Genomic DNA, 18531 nt, shown 5'->3' on the forward strand with positions numbered 1-18531 from the left:
AATGAACTATTCAAGTCAGCTGTAAGCAGGGTGAAAATTGCCATCATGATAGCAACCTCGCCATGGAGACGGCACTGAAGAAGAAGAAGTAAAATATGTGCATTATCTAAACCAGCACAGAAGGCTAATTATGGCTATATGGCTTCCAGTGTTGCTTCTTACCCAATGGAGAAATTATTTATAGATTTTGTAGGAAAACTCCCAAGATCTTCTAAAGGTAATTGCATGATTTTTAGCTGTCTCGACGCTTTTAGTAAGTATTGCTGGCTGATTGCAGTCAGAGAAGCCAATGCTAATACCGTTTGCAATGAACTACAAGGATTTTCACTAATTTCGGTGTACCTAAAATAATAGTGTCAGACAATGGACCACAATTCAAATCTAATATATTCAATAAGTTCTGTTTTCAAAGAGGCATTTTACATGTCACGTGTACTCCATACCACCCTCAATCCAACGCTGTTGAAAGAGTACATAGGAATTTGAAATCTGCACTTATTGCATTCTCTTCTCATGACCACACAAAATGGGATGTACCACTCAGTTGGTTACCTCTAGCATTTAATTGTAGCTTCCATGAAAGTAGTAAGTATACTCCTTATGAGTTGATATTCAGGCATAAACCAACTCACCCACTCACGAATATATGGGTAATAGATGAAATACTGCCCCAGAAATTCAGTGAAAATACGAGAAAATTGTGGAAACAAGCTCATGAAAACCTCTTAAAATCGCAGAGTAAAGCGAAGGAAGATTTGACTTACAAAGAAGTAGAATCCCTTTCAAAACTAATGATAGAGTTTTCCTGAAAGCTAATCCAATTAGTAGAGCTGCTGATAAAATTTCGGCAAAGTTAGTACAAAAATGGTCTGGCCCATTCATAATAAAAGAATGGACTTCACCTGTATCTGTAAAGTTGTTTCCCATGGATGGAAATACATTCATACGACGTGCACATGTATCACAATTGAAATTAGATAAGAGCATTAATACAGGAGACACATAAGAAATCAGGTGGACGCATCTGAATTTCGTGACGGTTGTATCATGTCTTTAAAAGTTGTAATAATTGAAAGTCAACTATAAACAAGAGAGAAATTTCCTAGGTAGTAATATAAGTTCATGGCCATGATTATAGTGATAAGAATATTAGGAAGATAAGGCTAAAATAGGATGAATAAGTAGAATTATTATAATAATCGTAATTGGAGTATAATCTTATATAATATCAAATTTTTATATATAATCAATTAAATTATATCGTTGTGAATAAGGCATAATCAGTTTATTATTGTGTACTCAAGTAGGATTATTCAGTTAGGTTGTAGTATTTTATTCATGTACTATAGTATTCATTGGCAATATAGAAATAGGTTAGTAGTGTTAATGTGTAACTAGATTAAGTATTGAATGAAAAGCTTGATATATCGATAATTCTCAGAGTAGGCTAGTTCATTTTTCTAGTAAAGTTTCATGATAATTTTGTTGGTATTATGATACCGTCAGTTGAGTAATTTGTGTAATGTTGACATCGAGCGGCTAGCTCCGTTCAGAGAGAATAGGATCCAGACAGAGTCAATCCAATTTTCTCTGACTGCGTTCGACGTAAGTTACTCTCGCACACTCTCTCTAACAACCTTCATGACTTGTAGTACGGTAGTAGTAAGTGTTTGCTCGGAAAACCAGTCAACGACGCTAGATTGCGCTGGGCCCGCGCTTTTCTTCGTTTCAACTGATTCCGAACACTGTGGATTCTCCCCACACCCTTTCAATTGGCGCGCTCACCTATTCAAAATTTTGGTAGTTTTTTCATTAGCGTCCAACTTTCCTTTAACGGGGGGAGAATCTGTACCAAAATTTTGAGTTATTAAATGGAATTTATTCTATGTTAAGTTAGTAGTTTTCAGTTCCCACGAAGATAGTAAATTTATTCTTGTTCATTGGCAACTTAGCCAGCATTTCTAAAATTGTTATAATTATGATCAGAATCTTATTAAAGTCCTTGGTTCCCACGATCCCACTTGGAATTATCTATTCTCACGACAGACCTAGACGCCAGAAGTATGCTGATTCAATCCCATAATTCTAAACTTGCAAAAGGGAAATAACTTTTCTCGCCTAGTTTCCTTCTTGCTTGAACGTATCACCTTCCTTATTTACTGAGGAGAAAGAGAGTGGGCAAAGAGAAATTCACAGGCGATCGGGTAAATATTTTAAAGTTATGGGAAAACTGATCAGTCTGGAAGCCTCTGAAAACTAGGAGAGCGATCACTCTAATCCCAGCTGTCATAGTGTTAACTGTTTCTTGAGATTTTCTTACAATTTCCAGTAATATGTTTTCGTTTGGGGGTACATTCTCATTCTCTCCAGGAGAACTTAATTGAGTGTCCAAGTAAATTGGACATCTTGAAGTTACTTTAAATGTAGGCTAAGAGTAATAAATGAAGGTAGAGTCCCCCTTATAGAATATACTAATGGCTTGAGATAGCTTTAATTGACGATTGATTCCTCTATACTTCGGATCTCCAATACCCCTTTTGGGTTTCTGTATCGGGCTGAGAATTTCCATTGTAAAAGGGCCGGCGACTTCTTCCAACCATGGATGGAATCGTATGTCATTGAACTCTGATGAGGAGAGAACAAGACTAACTCCCTTTTGGATCTGTCGCCGCGACGCCTGAACATTCCTGGAGGACGACTAATCATCTTCACCCTTCATCCATCTCCGCCAGGGACTCCGGACATCGCGACCACAACTACAAGATGAGTACTTGATCTTTCCCCACCAGAATTCAATGTGTCCCTTAAATTTTGGTCTCTTAAAGACGTAAAAATAATTAAATTTGGTCTCTTAAAGACAAAGATAATCTTTAATTGAAGAAAGTATTTATTGTAAAGTGTTGTTTGAATTTAAATATTTGATATAGAGGCAATCAATCGTCAAATGATTCTTATCTCGAATTCCTCACCACTAGAATAGTACTAGAAATTTCACTAACCCCTCCACCATCGGGGTCTTGCATGATTTCCAAACTTAATTCTGGTTGTCTGAGAATTTAGGTTCTCAAAAGACACTATAAACTGCAAAACCCATCCAAAATTGCAATACAACCTGCCTTTGATTCTGATTTTATTGGACGAAATTCAAAAATTTGTTTGAAATAGGCATCGACTCGTGCCCATGGATTGTTATAGCCGGTCAATAATGCCTGCCAAATTATTTGATAATTGTTAGCCAATGGTGGCAAATGAAGACAAATATTTGCTGCTTGTCCAGTAAGTCTACTTACAAGATATTGGACCTTCTGCTGATTGTTCAAACTCTTGTTGTCATGTACCAATGCCTTAAATAGTTCATAAAACACCGACCATTAAGTCTGGTTCCCATCAAATTTCAGTAGGTCGATTTTAGGCAGTACCGACTCGGACACGACCGGCTGTGCACTAGCTGCTGTAGCTGCCAAAGATTGAGCAATAGCATCAGTCGCCTCTTTCTGTTTGAGAGTGTTAGCCGCTACTTCAATATACTGAAACAGATCTAGGTGTGAGTCATTGAATGCTACAACATGATCTTTATTCAACTCAAGTTCCAACTCATTAACCACCAATTCTGTCTTTTCATAATCCGAAATGGTCTGAGATACCCGAGGATACAAGATTGAAAATTGCTCAGCAACTTTTGGATCAGAGACATTTTTAGACAGGTCATAAATTTTTTGCAATCTGGCATACAATTGTTCCAGTTTAGCGCAATGCACCCTGATTTGTTTCTGTAATTTTTCCTCCATCTTGAACTCATACACAAAACAATTCAGCCCTGACAATACAAACAACAGACAATAAAACAAGAATGAGTTCAAAACTAGATGAAAGGAAGAATCACAACTAGTAAGTTATCGAAGTTAAACTTTGATTATCAATTCACAAGATAAGTTACTGCTGAAGAAAAAACTATATGATTAGATAATGTTCTTCCAACAACTCACAAACAAACGATAACTTGTTGAATTGAACAAACAAATTCATGCTGGTGATTAACCTTCACTAACATGTATAAAAATGGACAATTCAAAATTCCAACAAACAAACAAATTCCTGAGAAAAATAGCACAATGCGCCTAGTTTCAGGAAATTACAACTTCAACTGAAATAAATTTAATTTCAGACAAATACAAATTGACAAGAAACCTTGCTCTAGAACAAGGCTACAACAAACTTAAGTTGAGCATAGATCAGACCATTCTCAACATGCCAACATTGGACAAATACGAAAACTGCTTGAATCCAATGTGTGTGTGAATTAATCAATGAATTACAAATTTAAATTCATTCTGGCCTGGCAGGATCAAGAAATGTTCTGAACAAAGCTCAGGCTAGAGCTACCAGGGGACTGTAATTTACTATTTAAATAATCAAATACAAACAAGGGGCAAAATTCAATCTTCAATTTGAGCCAGGTTATTTGTACAGTTAAACTCTGCATTAATGAACAATAAAAAAGAGCAAAAACTCACCAGATTTAATCCAATCTTGATTACTTGCCCTTTGAAGCCTTTATTAGGTGTTTTGATCAGGTTCAGGGTGGGATGAAATCTGGGAATAAGACAGGTTCTGGCTTCCGGGCTGTCTTTTCGCGTTCAACTTGCAGGCTATGCACTGTGTTTCAAACAAAGCTCAAACTGGATTCTTTATAAATTCAAATCTGATTCAAATTAATTCAATTCAACACTATTTACGTGTTATATTCATAATTCACACACACTACACTCAAACAATTATTTACAAGAAATTTCCGATCGAAATTACATGACAAAATACAAATTCGGTCTTGCACAACAACGGGGTGACTAGACAAGACAGACTGGGGCTTTTACATTGACAAGGTCAAAACAGCTGGACGGTCTGCGCTGGCGCAAACAAGCCTGCTATTGGCAGAACTGCAGTCTGGCATTTTGGCGCTACAGTTCGAATTCTCTGGCCAGACCATATAGTTTACAAACTCTTATCATTTATATAATAAATAAGGTATATTTTTGAATTAACTCACTTTTACCGCCAGTCAGTTACTGTATTTTGATTGGTGTATTCTAAACTTACAAATGTATTCATGTGCTGAGTGGGATATATCCCATTTCCTTAATATATTCATTCATTTTATACATTTGGTCCATGCTCATATGACATGATAAATATTTTTGTATTTTCTAAAACGTTATTTCTTTTACACTGCCATGCCATGCTTGTTACTAACCCTCTGATCACATTTCAAGCAAATGCTATTTGTATGCAACTAAATTTGCCACAGGTGTCTGGCTAATTCTCAATTTATACAGCTTGACCAATTATATAGGTTGCCGACCAGTAAGTACCAAAGAAACTAACCTCAAAAATTATTATTTTATATTATTAAATAAATAGCAATAATATTTTCCTTTTCATTTGGCTGTTCAAAACTGTAGCCTGGATACCCTCTATTATCTAATCTTGTGTCTGTTGACATCGTATCTAGCGATAGCAATACAGCTGTTTGCTTGGAACCTATGAATTCTTTCCATTTAGTGATTTTGATAACTTATTCAAAAAATCTCTTACAGTATTTTATCATTTATAGTCTATTATTTCAAAAGATCTATTGTATATCCTTAGCCTTTTGATCGAAGCTTCTATATTTCATAATAATAATAATGCTAACAATAATAATAATAAAAGTCATGATTTCTAAATTGCCTTCAAAGCATCTGATTAAGGCAATAAATTCTTGGCTTATTCCATCTCTGACCTACAGTTTTGGTGTTCTGAAGTGGTCTGACACTCGTCTGGAACAAATGGACAGGCTTGTGAGGACTCAAATGACAAAAAACAGGGTGCATCACCCAAGATCATCGATGAGTCGTCTATATATGCCAAGGAAGCTGGGTGGCAGGGGTTTGTCCAGGGTTTCAGATCTGTGTGCAAAACTAGAGAGTATTCTATTTCTGCTAATACAAATCTCCTCAGGGAAGTGTGCTGATTGGATGAAAATTATACTGCACTTAACCTGAGGAATCCTAATGGTCGAGAGCCCTTGACAGTGCATGATTACAAGGCAGAATGGCAACAGAGGGAACTGCATGGGCGCTACTGCAAGCATCTGTACTCTGATCATACTAATCATGACCTTACAAACAGGTGGCTAACAGATGGAAGTCTTTTCCCAGAGACAGAAGGCTTTATAATTGCTATGCAGGATCAGGTTTTCGCTACCAATGCCTATAGAAGACATATCATCAGAGATCTGAGTATAAGTGATGAATGCAGGCTTTGTAACGCTACAGTAGAAAGTATTCAGCACATAGTTTCAGGCTGATCAATATTGGCACCGAAAGAGTATTTGAGGCAACATAATAATGTTGCAAAAATAGTGCACCTGAAATTGCAGCATGAATTTGACTTCTTTGAAGAAATGCCCCCATACTATTCTTACTCTCCTCCTGCATTTATTGAGAGAAACCAGATTAAGATCTATTGGGATGTTCAAATGATCACTGACAGGCAAGTCATTCATAACAAGCCTGATATCCTAATGTTGAACATGAATCAAAAAGAAGCCTTGATAATTGATGTAGCCACACCAGCAGTTGAAAATTGTCAAAGAACAAGAGGTGAGAGATTGAGGAAGTATCAAGAGCTAGCATTTGAGCTCAAAGATATGTATGGGCTCAAGAATGTTAGAATAATCGCAATCATAATATCTGTGAATGGTCCGATTCTCAATTCAACAGTGGAGAGCTGTAAGGTTATTGATGTCTCAGAAACTCTGGTAGGGAAAATGCAGAAGTCTGTTCTGCTTGATACAGCTCGCATAGTATGCCAAACACTCAGACATACTTGGTAAAATACTTTATCAATAATAGAAAATAATGACAAGAGGTTGCATAAATTTAGCCCCTCTTTGCATAAGCTATCTGCAACTGCGTGAAAAAGATAATAATAATAATAATAATAATAATAATAATAATATAATAATAATAATAATAATAATAATAATAATAATAATAATAATAATAATAATTTTTTTTTTTTTTTTTTTTTTTTTATTCAGATTTCTCTCACATTACATGAATGATATGAATGATAATAATAATAATAATAATAATATAATAATAATAATAATAATAATAATAATAATAATACTAATAATAATAATAATAATAATAATAATAATGATAATAATCAGAGGAAACAGAAACACAGAGTATGAATGGAGTTAACAAACAATGAAAGAATTAGGCCTCTTTCACACGATAGGAGACATGCATCTTGAACACTGAACAGTGTTCATGTTTTTTTGTCGAAGTACATTGAGTCCAATCCTGTCTTTCACATGGTGATCCCGAGCCAGGAACCTCCTTTTGTCACGTCTTCCCCTCTTGAGGCAATCAGACAAATCGCCACTTTCACATGGTGATTCTCTCTCCAGTCATCACTTCACAAAATCTATCTTTCTTGAAAATGAAGATAGAAAGATTCTGATTTCGGATTTGGATTCAGCGACCTCAAATTCTACAAAACTCAAGTCCCGTTTTCGAAAATATCCAAAAACAAGGAAGTTATGGCTGGTGGCTGGTTTTGATAAAGCTTTCTATTATCATAATTAAAATTATATGGTAAAAACGAACAGGTACTGTACCATAGAGTATGTATGTACTGTAGCTATTATAATACAACTAACACTGTATTCGTGTAGGAAACCTGATGGAATATTTATCTTGATTTCTGAAAAATACCCAAAAATAAGGGAGTAAGATAACTTTGAAAAGCCAACGTTTTCCTGCCGATTGACAAAACAGATTAAAAATTATTCTAAGACATATTATGTCTTGAACTAAGAACGTGTAACAGATATCAAGATCACTATTCAAGCAATCAAGCTGTTCATAAATTTAATTGTCTCCTCATGGCAGTGGCTTGCGCCCAATGTTCCCACTTAAACATTTCTGTGATAATCATTAAATTATGATAGAACACATTATCCTATTGATCTTCTTAATCCAGTTACATGCACATCAATTTCTGTAAAATTGATTTTCACCGTTCCTATGAACTCTACCAGGTTCAGCACAACTTGTTTAATATTGATACCTCCCTCTTGTTCGCTACCTTTCAGCCTGCCGCTCTGCTCTGCACCCCACGCCACACATCAACCAAATGAGTGGTTGACCCACCCGCCACCAGGGTGCACCTCAGTCGCCGCCACCCGTTCCTGCGTTTCTATTGGCTCAGCACCGCAGGTGAACTCGCGGACTATGAATAAAAAGGGGCTACTCAGCTACCCTTGATAGCATTTGCTCACTAGCAGCCTTCCACTGAAGAGCCAGAAGAGACCACCAGCCGAGACCACTACCAGAGACCACTACCAGCCGAGATCACTACCGAGACCAGGAGCAGAGCAGCGAGCAGGCCAATGAGGGAACCACGGCGAGACTAACTGCAACCTGAGGTGTCTTCCTTGTCTACTACTCAGCCAATGCCTAGAAGGAACCGAGCCGGCCGCCGAATCCAGAAGAGGAGGGCCCTACGTCGCCTCCGCCAGGTGGAGGAGAGGCTGAGGCTGTACACCGCCGCGCCAGCTGCGCCCCAAGACCTAGCGCCCCAGCCTAACAACTGGCGCGCGGTTCTGGATGCGCGGGTTGGGTGCCGAACCGACATCGGAGTGTGTGCGGTGGAAGCCTACGACCCTGCCTGCCCGGGGTTTGACCGAAGGCCCCTTCTAAATGAGGAAGTGGTCAAGGAGGTCCTCCCGGCAGAGACTCGGCATGACCTCTGGCTAGTAGATCACCCAGTCAGCCTTCTCCGTAGCCCGGGTAAACCAGAGTGGAGACTGCGAACCATTGACTTGAGCCCCTGCCGGCCTGCTCTCGCACCAGACGGACCTGCCCGGGACCCTCGCGCGGCATGGTATTGTTCCAGTCGACGACTACTAAACATCTAGCCTGCCTTGGTCCCTTTTAGGGCCACCAGCAACAATCTTGGTCCCTTTTCAGGGCCACCAGCAACAAACTTGGCCCTTTTCTGGGCCACCAAAAGTCATTTCTTCAGACAGTGGTAACAAACCCCTCTCTCGACCCGACTGACTAGCCCAATTGATGAACGAGCCACATCTTCCGCCATATCAATTATTGGCGCCTGCCAACGTGGGGCCACTCACTGTATGGAGATACAGTAACCCGTTACCACTGTCAAAACTTTTTTTCAAACAAAATGTCAACCTAAATTTTCAACTAAATGTATGTCTTAAATTTTTCATCTAAATGTATGTCTTAATTTTTCACACAAAAAAATTCAAACTTATTTTCTTTCAACAAAATGTGTCTCTGAATGTTTCAATTCAGAATACCTGTCTGGGAACAGGCAATTTCCCAGTGGCGCCCATAACACCTGAACATGGTAGCGACTAGAACCGGAGCCGGAACCGGAGATTTGATGCAGTCAACCAGCCAGCACACCAAGTCTACATTCGCCGGCTGGCCTGCACATACCACTGGTCAAACCGACAGCAGCACGACGCAGCTGCCCGCTTCCACCAGCGAAACCGGGGCAATGCAGCCACCCGCCTTCACCAGCGAGCCCGCTCGACCAACCACCCTGCAACCCAGCGCGCTGACCGTCAACCTGCCTGCTCCACCATCTACCTCTAGTCACACCACTACTGCAACCAGCAACATGGCCAACTTACCGGCTCCAGCCATCTGCTACACCGGCAACCTCAGCCAGCTGACCAGCATAGCGACCCTGCTACCGTTCTTCCGCGGCAAGCTCCATGAAGACCCCATCACCTTCATGCGACAGTGCACCGAGCTGCTACAGGATCATCACATTCCCAGCTATACCTGGGTCATGCTTCTAAAAGCGCAACTACAAGACGATGCCGCTGCCTGGTGGAGAGACTACGGAGAATTCGTCACCACCTGGGAACAGTTCCGTGACCGACTTCAGGCCCATTTCTCGGGAGCCCATAAAATCGCAGCCACTCACACGGAATTTTATGGCACCACCCACAAACCGAACCAGCCAGTGGAGCGATTCATCCGTCAGAAGCTCCAACTACAGCAGCGCTTAGGAACCAACCTGGCTGAAGACGAGGTGATCACCCTGCTCATCAGTCAGCTGGGTTCCGAGCTTTGCACCCTAGTTCGAGCTGCTCGTCCCACAAACTATGAAGAGCTGATCATGATTGCCAACGACCTGGAAACCGACCTCAACAGTCGACCAAAATATAAGCAGCCTCAACCTACGGCACCCGCAGGGCCACCCCATCAAGAGCTGCCGCCGAGGTTCAACTACAACCAGCTTCCTCAGTGTCATTACTGCCTGGCCAAGCATTTTCATTGCGACTGCCCAGAACTCGCGAAGAAACGGCAGGGAAACGGCGATACTGGAGAGACTCGGACTCCACCCCTCCAGCACGGAAAGTAGGAGTCCACTACACTAACGATGAGGTGCAAGACCCGCAGCGCCAGCCTCGCAGGTCACCACCCCAACTACAAGCGATAACCGTCACCGAACCGGCCGGCCAGTCATTCCTTGGTCACGCCACCGTGGATCCTGCCAGCATCACCAAGCCTCCTTCCAGCGTCACCGAAGACCCCTCGCTCTTCTCGGCTGACGGAGACTCTCCACGGTACCTAGCAGCCGCACCTCCACGGGCTATCAAGGATGACCCAGTACCAGTAGTCACCTGGGTCACCGGCTCACAACAGCAACCGCGTCCAGCACACCCTTGTGCGTCAACCACCCAGCCGTCACTCATGACCGTCTCACTCAATCGCCTACCCGTCACGCCACCGTAGACCCTGCTAGCGTCGCTTTTCAATGTCTCCTTCCAATGTCACCAAAGACCCCTTGCTCTTCCCGGCTGACAGAGACTCTTCACAGCACCCAGCAGCCGCGCCTCTACTGGCCCGCGAGAGGACAGCATCACCAGCCGACGATGAGCGCGTCATCGACCACCAGCCTGGGGAGGAACATGAAACTTTGACCCACACGCACCCGCCACCTACCGGGATTGCTGTCATGGACGGAGTCACCAACACTGCCCTCGCCGCAGTTGACGACCAGGTCACCAACGCTGACCCGCCACATTCAGCCACCAGGTCACCAACACTGCCCTAGCCGCAGTCAGCCACCAGGTCACCAACACTGACCCAGCTGCCGTCAACCAGCCGGTCACCAACACTGCCCCAGCCACAGTCAGCCACCAGGTCACCAACACTGCCCTGGCCGCAGTCACCGACAAGGTCACCAACACTGCCGCCCCAGTAGTCAACAACCACATCACCAGCCCTCCGCCCAGCCAAGCACCAAACCTAGCCGTGATCCAGATAGACGGACAGACTCTACCCCGGATCCCTGTCATCCTCGCGGGTAAACAACTACACGCTCTACTCGATTTAGCCACAACGCACAACTTCGTGAGAGCTGCCCACCTTGACCACGGTACACGGATCCAACCGCTGAAGCTACCTGTACTGCTGGCCAACCATCCCACTAGCTGCGAAACGGCCATACAAGGACATCTGGAACTCCAGATCCAACAGCACATTCAAAATATTCCCTTCCTAGGTCTACCTGACCTACGCGAAGACATCATCTTGGGACAACCATGGTTTCAGGAGAATAAGGCAGTGCTTGACTTTGAGCAAGACAGGCTAATCTATGGCGAGACGCAGCGAGATACGATCTTCTGGATAGTGCAACCACCAGTCTCAGTAGAGATGGACACTCACCTGGTTGACAAGTTACTAGAAGACACGCCCAGCGACCAGCACCGACGGTTAACAGTATTACTGCAACAACACGCAAAATTGTTCATGGAGCAGATGCCACCCTCCATCACCACGGCCGCCACCATGACAATTCAACTCAACAGCTCAGAAATACGCAGCCAGCGGCCTTACCGATACTCACGGGAGAAACTTCAAATTATCGAGTCCGAAGTTGCCGCCCTCAAGGAACGCAACCTGGTAGAAGCCAGTGATTCGCCTTACAACTCTCCAATCGTCGTTGTCCCCAAGAAGGACGGCACATCACGGTTCTGCATCGATTGCCGATGGCTGAATTCCATCACCGTTCCAGCCACGGCACCGCAGATGACCCTACAGGACGTCATTCGAAGCCTGAGAACTTCAAAAATATTCAGGTCACTCGACCTACGGATGGGATACTGGCAGGTACCACTCGCACCCCAGTCTCGACCTTACACAGCCTTCACCACTCCCTACGGCGAAAAGCTACAATTTAAGGTCATGCCTTTCGGCCTACTAAATGCACCCAGCTGCTTCCAATCCATGATGAACAAGGTACTGAGTGGATACGTCGACAAGTTCTGCTACGCTTATCTCGACGACATCATTGTGTACTCGGATACCTGGGAAGAACACTTACTCCACTTAGCCAAAGTGTTTTAACGGTTAAATCTATACAATCTCTCTGTCTCAGCAGCAAAATGCCAGATCGGCCGCAAGCAACTTGAATACCTCGGTCACATAATCACCTCCGAAGGCAACCAAGCAAAACCGCAGGCTATCCTAGCTGTGACTTCTGCCCAACCACCCACCACCAGAAAGAAACTGCGAGAATTTCTCGGAGTAGTCGACTGGCTACAAGAATTTTTACCCAATGCCGCTGATGTTTGTTCGCCTCTGTCTGAGCTACTTAGCACGAAGACGCGATGGAAATGGTCACCAACAGAAGAGACAGCTTTCCGCCGCCTACAAGCATTGACCGCCAACATCCAACCACTCTGTCGACCAGATTTCTCCAAGACCTTCATCCTACAGACAGACGCCAGCAAGGTCGGTATAGGGGCTGTCCTATACCAAGAAATCAACAATGACCGTAAGGTGATCGCATATGCCAGTGCCAAGCTGAACCACACGGAACAACAGTATCACAGTAACGAACAAGAGTGCCTTGCGGTTGTCTGGGCAATAAAGCGATATCGCCCTTACCTGGAAGGCAGGCCATTCATACTCCGTACCGACAATAAGGTGATTGATTACCTGGTTACAAACTGCAAAGGACAGCTGCGCCAAACTCACTCGATGGGCCCTGCTCCTACAAGAATTTGACTTCACCCTAGAACACTGCCCGGGTAAAGAGAATCAGTTCGCCGACGCACTGTCACGGCAACCCGACAACGAAAAAATTGAGGAGACCAGTCAACAACTAGAACGAACCATGCCTCCCGACATCCTGCCAGTCACCAGTGAACCCGCTACGCTAGCAAGCATTGCAACCGAAAACTGAACTGTTGGAAGAGATTCGGAAAGCACAGGCCACAGATGACCAGATCAACGCGCAGGTGCAACGATGGATGGAGATCGAACCCCGACCGTTGGAGGATCAACCGGAACTGATCAAGTATTCCTCACCAGTTACCGCCTACACAACCGACTCTGGGAGAAGAAGACACGCGACGGTTGGCGAATAGTCATACCGCCCAACTTTCCCACCCGGCTACTATTCCGCTATCACGACGATGATCTAATGGGACATCCAGGCTACGCCGAAACCTACCGAAACATTGCTACATACTACACTTGGCTCCGTATGAAGGTGCAGATAACCGTGTACGTACAAAATTGCCTGCTGTGTAGCTGCTCAAAAGCGTACAACCGGAATCACGAACCTACGCAACGACCGCGACGGTCTACTAGACCATGGGAAACCGTATGTCTCGATCTGATGGGCCCCTACCCACTCTCCAAGTGAAGAAATCGATTCATATTGGACATCACTGATTCTTTCTCCAGGTGGATAGAAGCCTACCCGCTGCCTCATGGCGACGCCAACACGATTGGCCGCACGATGGATACGCACCTGTTTCCCAGATGGGGATACCCAAAAATCATACTCCCCGACAATGGCACTCAGTTTACGGGGGAACTATGGAACGAACTCTGCCTCAAATGTGGAGTCTTACACTACACCACACCAATTTATCACCCCCGAGCCAACCCTACCAAGAGAAGGAACCAAGAACAACACCAAGAATGGGAGAACCAACTACCATCCGTGCTATTCACCCTGCAAAATCGACAGAATACAGCAACAAGATACAGCCCCAGTCAAATCCTGTTTGGCCAAACCCTTCCACGGCCAGGGGAATGGAGCCACTGGCCCGAAAATCAACTCGAACCACACAAAGACCATATTAACCAGCGTCTACACACGCTAACCACAATCCAACGCAAAGCCGTGTTGAACCAAGAAAATTATCTCAATAGGAAGGGAGACCCGATAGCCGAGACACAGCCTCGTTACCAGATCGGCGACCAGGTGCTCACACGGAATCATCAACTTTCAAACAAGGCTCAGAAATTCCATGCGGGCCTAGCACCCAGATGGAAGGGACCATATATGGTCGCCCACAACCAAGGAGCTGTCTACTGGATCACCCGTGACAACGAGACCATCAAGGTGTATGAGACTCAACTATGCCCGGCTCCAACCACCGACCAGCAACATCTCTTGGAATAACAACCCACCTGTTGGGGGAGACCCTTCTGGTCTTATTTCTGTAATTATTGACCACACCCACCTGTTGGGGGAGATCCTTCTGGTCTCACTTCTGTAAAATTATCGCCCAATGGCACTTTTGTATATTTTGTAAACATTGTATCTTGTTTTTGCAATCAATAAATTCTCGCCGTGGCTACCTCAAACGAGGGGGGGAAATGATACCTCCCTCTTGTTCGCTACCTTTCAGCCTGCCGCTCTGCTCTGCTGGCCACGCCACGCATCAACCAAATGAGTGGTTGACCCACCCGCCACCAGGGGCTCTTTTCTTAGAAAATTATCCTAAGACATATTATGTCTTGAACTAAGAACGTGTAACAGATATCAAGATCACTATTCAAGCAATCAAGCTGTTCATAAATTTAATTGTCTCCTCATGGCAGTGGGTTTGCGCCCAATGTTTCCACTTAAACATTTCTGTGATAATCATTAAATTATGATAGAACACATTATCCTATTGATCTTCTTAATCCAGTTACATGCACATCAATTTCTGTGAAATTGATTTTCACCGTTCCTATGAACTCTACCAGGTTCAGCACAACTTGTTTAATATTGATACCTCCCTCTTGTTCGCTACCTTTCAGCCTGCCACTCTGCTCTGCTCCCCACGCCACACATCAACCAAATGAGTGGTTGACCCACCCGCCACCAGGGTGTGCCTCAGCCGCCGCCACCCGTTCCTGTGTTTCTATTGGCCGAGCACCGCCGGCCAATAGCAGCGCAGGTGAACTCGGGGACTGTGAATGAAAGGGGGCTACTCAGCTACCCTTGATAGCATTTGCTCACTAGCAGCCTTCCACTGAAGAGCCAGAAGAGACCACCAGCCGAGACCACTACCAGAGACCACTACCAGCCGAGACCACTAACGAGACCAGGAGCAGAGCAGCGAGCAGGCCAATGAGGGAACCACGGCGAGACTAACCGCAACCTGAGGTGTCTTCCTTGTCTACTACCCAGCCGATGCCTAGGAGGAACCAAGCCGGCTGCCGAATCCAGAAGAGGAGGGCCCTACGTCGGCTTCGCCAGGTGCAGGAGAGGCTGAGGCTGTACACCGCCGTGCCAGCTGCGCCCCAAGACCTAGCGCCCCAGCCTAACAACTGGCGTGCGGTTCTGGATGCGCGGGTTGGGTGCCGAACCGACATCGGAGTGTGTGCAGCGGAAGCCTACGACCTTCCCTGCCTGGGGTTTGACCGAAGGCCCCTTCTAAACAAGGAAGTGGTCGAGGAGGTCCTCCCGGCGGAGACTCGGCATGACCTCTGGCTAGTAGATCACCCGGTCAGCCCTCTCCGTAGCCCGGGTAAACCAGAGTGGAGACTGCGAACCATTGACTTGAGCCCCTGCCGGCCTGCTCTCGCACCAGACGAACCTGCCCGGGACCCTCGCGCGGCATGGTATCGCGCCAGTTGACGACTACTAAACATCTAGCCTGCCTTGGTCCCTTTTAGGGCCACACACAACAATCTTGGTCCCTTTTCAGGGCCACCAGCAACAAACTTAGCCCTTTTCAGGGCCACCAAAAGCCATTTTTCCAGACAGTGGTAACAAACCCCTCGCTCGACCCGACTGACTAGCCCAATTGATGAACGAGCCACACCTTCCGCCATATCAATATCATCATGTTTGATTTAAAAGAATTCATAAGAACGGCAAAAAATCAAACAACAAAAAAGCCAAAGTCTGTGTTGATGGTATACAACATAGAAAGCAAAAGCTCGCGCTTGGTCCATAGTTCTACCACTGAAGATTCATTTCAGCGAGTAAAATCGTCAAGCCATGATTATGTTAGTAGATAGATTGTGACAGAAATGAATCAATCGACAGTAAGTGGAGTAGGAAAAGAGAAGAGAGAGAGAGAGAGAGAGACAATAAAATAATATATATTGGTTTAACACACACACACAAAGTACATTTATATATACAATAGTTATTACATAAATCAATTACATATTCATATTTAATTTCAACATTGATTTTTTGATGTAGCCATGCAAAGCATGGACAATCTGCAATGAACATCTATAGTTATGTCTATCAGCACCCAACAATGATGATGATGATGATGATGAAGACAAAGGCAAATTATTATTAACACTATTCTGCTGTGTTGTAGATGCAAGAGATTCTTGTATACATAGACGTATGTCCTCCAATAATGTAAGTAAATGATGTTCTTCACAATAGACATGTGAAACTGAGCTACTAAATTTCTTTAACAGTCCATCAAGGTTTGGTGGACTAAAATCAGAAGCATACTCACACGAAATATCAATAATTTGAACATAATCGTGAATTGAGTTTGAGAGAAACAAACCATCCAATTGTTTGTATAGGAGAGTCATTGTTTCAAACCCATAAATATATATTTCTATTCCATTTCAATGCCTTTTGGTTGGATTGAACAACCACCCTTCAATTGCATCAACAATAACTTTTTTAAAACTAGTGTAGGGTAGTAATTGCTGTTGACCTATTAGAACACCCTCCCCCCACCTCAGTCCATGTTTATATTGTAAACCATTATCATGATTGTTTGTACTTGTTGACAAGTAGGTATTTGGATACGGTTGTTCAAAAAAATAATGACTAGTCACTACACTTTGGTGTCCACTAACTCCATCACTTGTAGATTCTAGAATTACAAGTTCTTTTGCAACTAGTTCTCTGTTATTGTCTTTAAATCCTTGAATGTCTATTATATATGAATCACTACTACTACTACTACTACAATTATTACGAGGTATTCTAGAAGCTAAATTAGATGTATCATGATGTGCAGGATCAATTGGAATTGCAGGTGATGATGGTGAAGAAGTTGCAGAAGAAGATGATGATGTGTCATTCATTAAATTTGTTGCAGATGAAATTCCCATTGTGCTATGTGTAGTCACTTTCTTAATTAATTTGTCCAACATTATAATCTGTAGAGAACAAAAAACTGTTATGAACCATATTATCACATCACTCTTTTGTTAGTATAAAACAAACACAACTAAACAATTTTTAAACATTACAACAATGAAAGTCATTGTATTAACATCAACATTGTTCACCCTAACACTACTACATAATGTTCTATTATGTGTGGATAGACTAGCAGATCAATACTATACTGATGAATTTCATCAATTACGAACCATTGGCAGACTCGATGAATCCAATAAGTTTTTCTTTCGTCAATGTATTTTGGAAAAGATTTATCTACACAACAATCATCATTATCAGCATCATCCATCAGTTGAAAATGATAATAAAGATGATGATGATGATGATGATGATGTCAACAATATAACTACTATCTCCAATACTCTTGGTATATGGCTGTTGCTGGTGGATTCAAACTAGATTCATTTCTCTGTTCTCAAGTAAATTGTAAATATGACATGCACACATGTCTACATGACTCATTCCCATTTATAGAATTTCTCGAAGCAATTGTAAACAGTTCAGTTGTGAGTTGTGATTCATACTGTCAGGAGGAAGTGCAGTTTAGCAATATCACAGAAGAAGAAGAAGAAGAAGAAGAAGAAGAAGAAGAAGAAGAAGAAGAAGAAGAGAGAAGAAGAAGAAGAAGAAGAAGAAGAAGAAGAGAAGAAGAAGAAAAGAGAAGAAGAAGAAGAAGAAGAAGAAGAAGAAGAAGAAGAAGAAGAGAAGAAGAAGAAGAAGAAGAAGAAGAAGAAGAAGAAGAAGAAGAAGAAGAAGAAGAAGAAGAAGAAGAGGTGTACACCATATCTCCATCACACTCTATATCAACTTCAATAGCTTGCAGTAGTGCCAACCAGTTAACTTTGTTCTTCATCAGCTAACCATCATTATCTTACAAAAATATGCTGTTTGGATGGATAAAAAAGTCTAATTGTTTGAGTCAAAGTTGTTGTCAATACACAAGTGGTACAAGGTGGATTGTAGAAGTTGTGTTTGATTTCAACAATACACATATTAGAGAACCATTCGGTTCTGCAGAGAATTTCC

General features: G+C 43.1%; 1 protein-coding gene across 1 annotated transcript; it reads left to right on the top strand.

Annotated features, from left to right (window-relative positions):
- Window positions 1–13350: 13350 nt before the first annotated feature.
- On the top strand, window positions 13351–13752 carry LOC120351059. The gene has a single exon (XM_039427005.1). The coding sequence runs from the start codon at window positions 13351–13353 to the stop codon at window positions 13750–13752; it is 402 nt and encodes a 133-aa protein (XP_039282939.1).
- The last annotated feature ends 4779 nt before the right edge of the window (window positions 13753–18531 follow it).

The sequence above is a fragment of the Nilaparvata lugens genome, chromosome 4 (assembly GCF_014356525.2).
Source record: "Nilaparvata lugens isolate BPH chromosome 4, ASM1435652v1, whole genome shotgun sequence".
NCBI classification, from domain to species: Eukaryota; Metazoa; Arthropoda; class Insecta; order Hemiptera; family Delphacidae; genus Nilaparvata; species Nilaparvata lugens.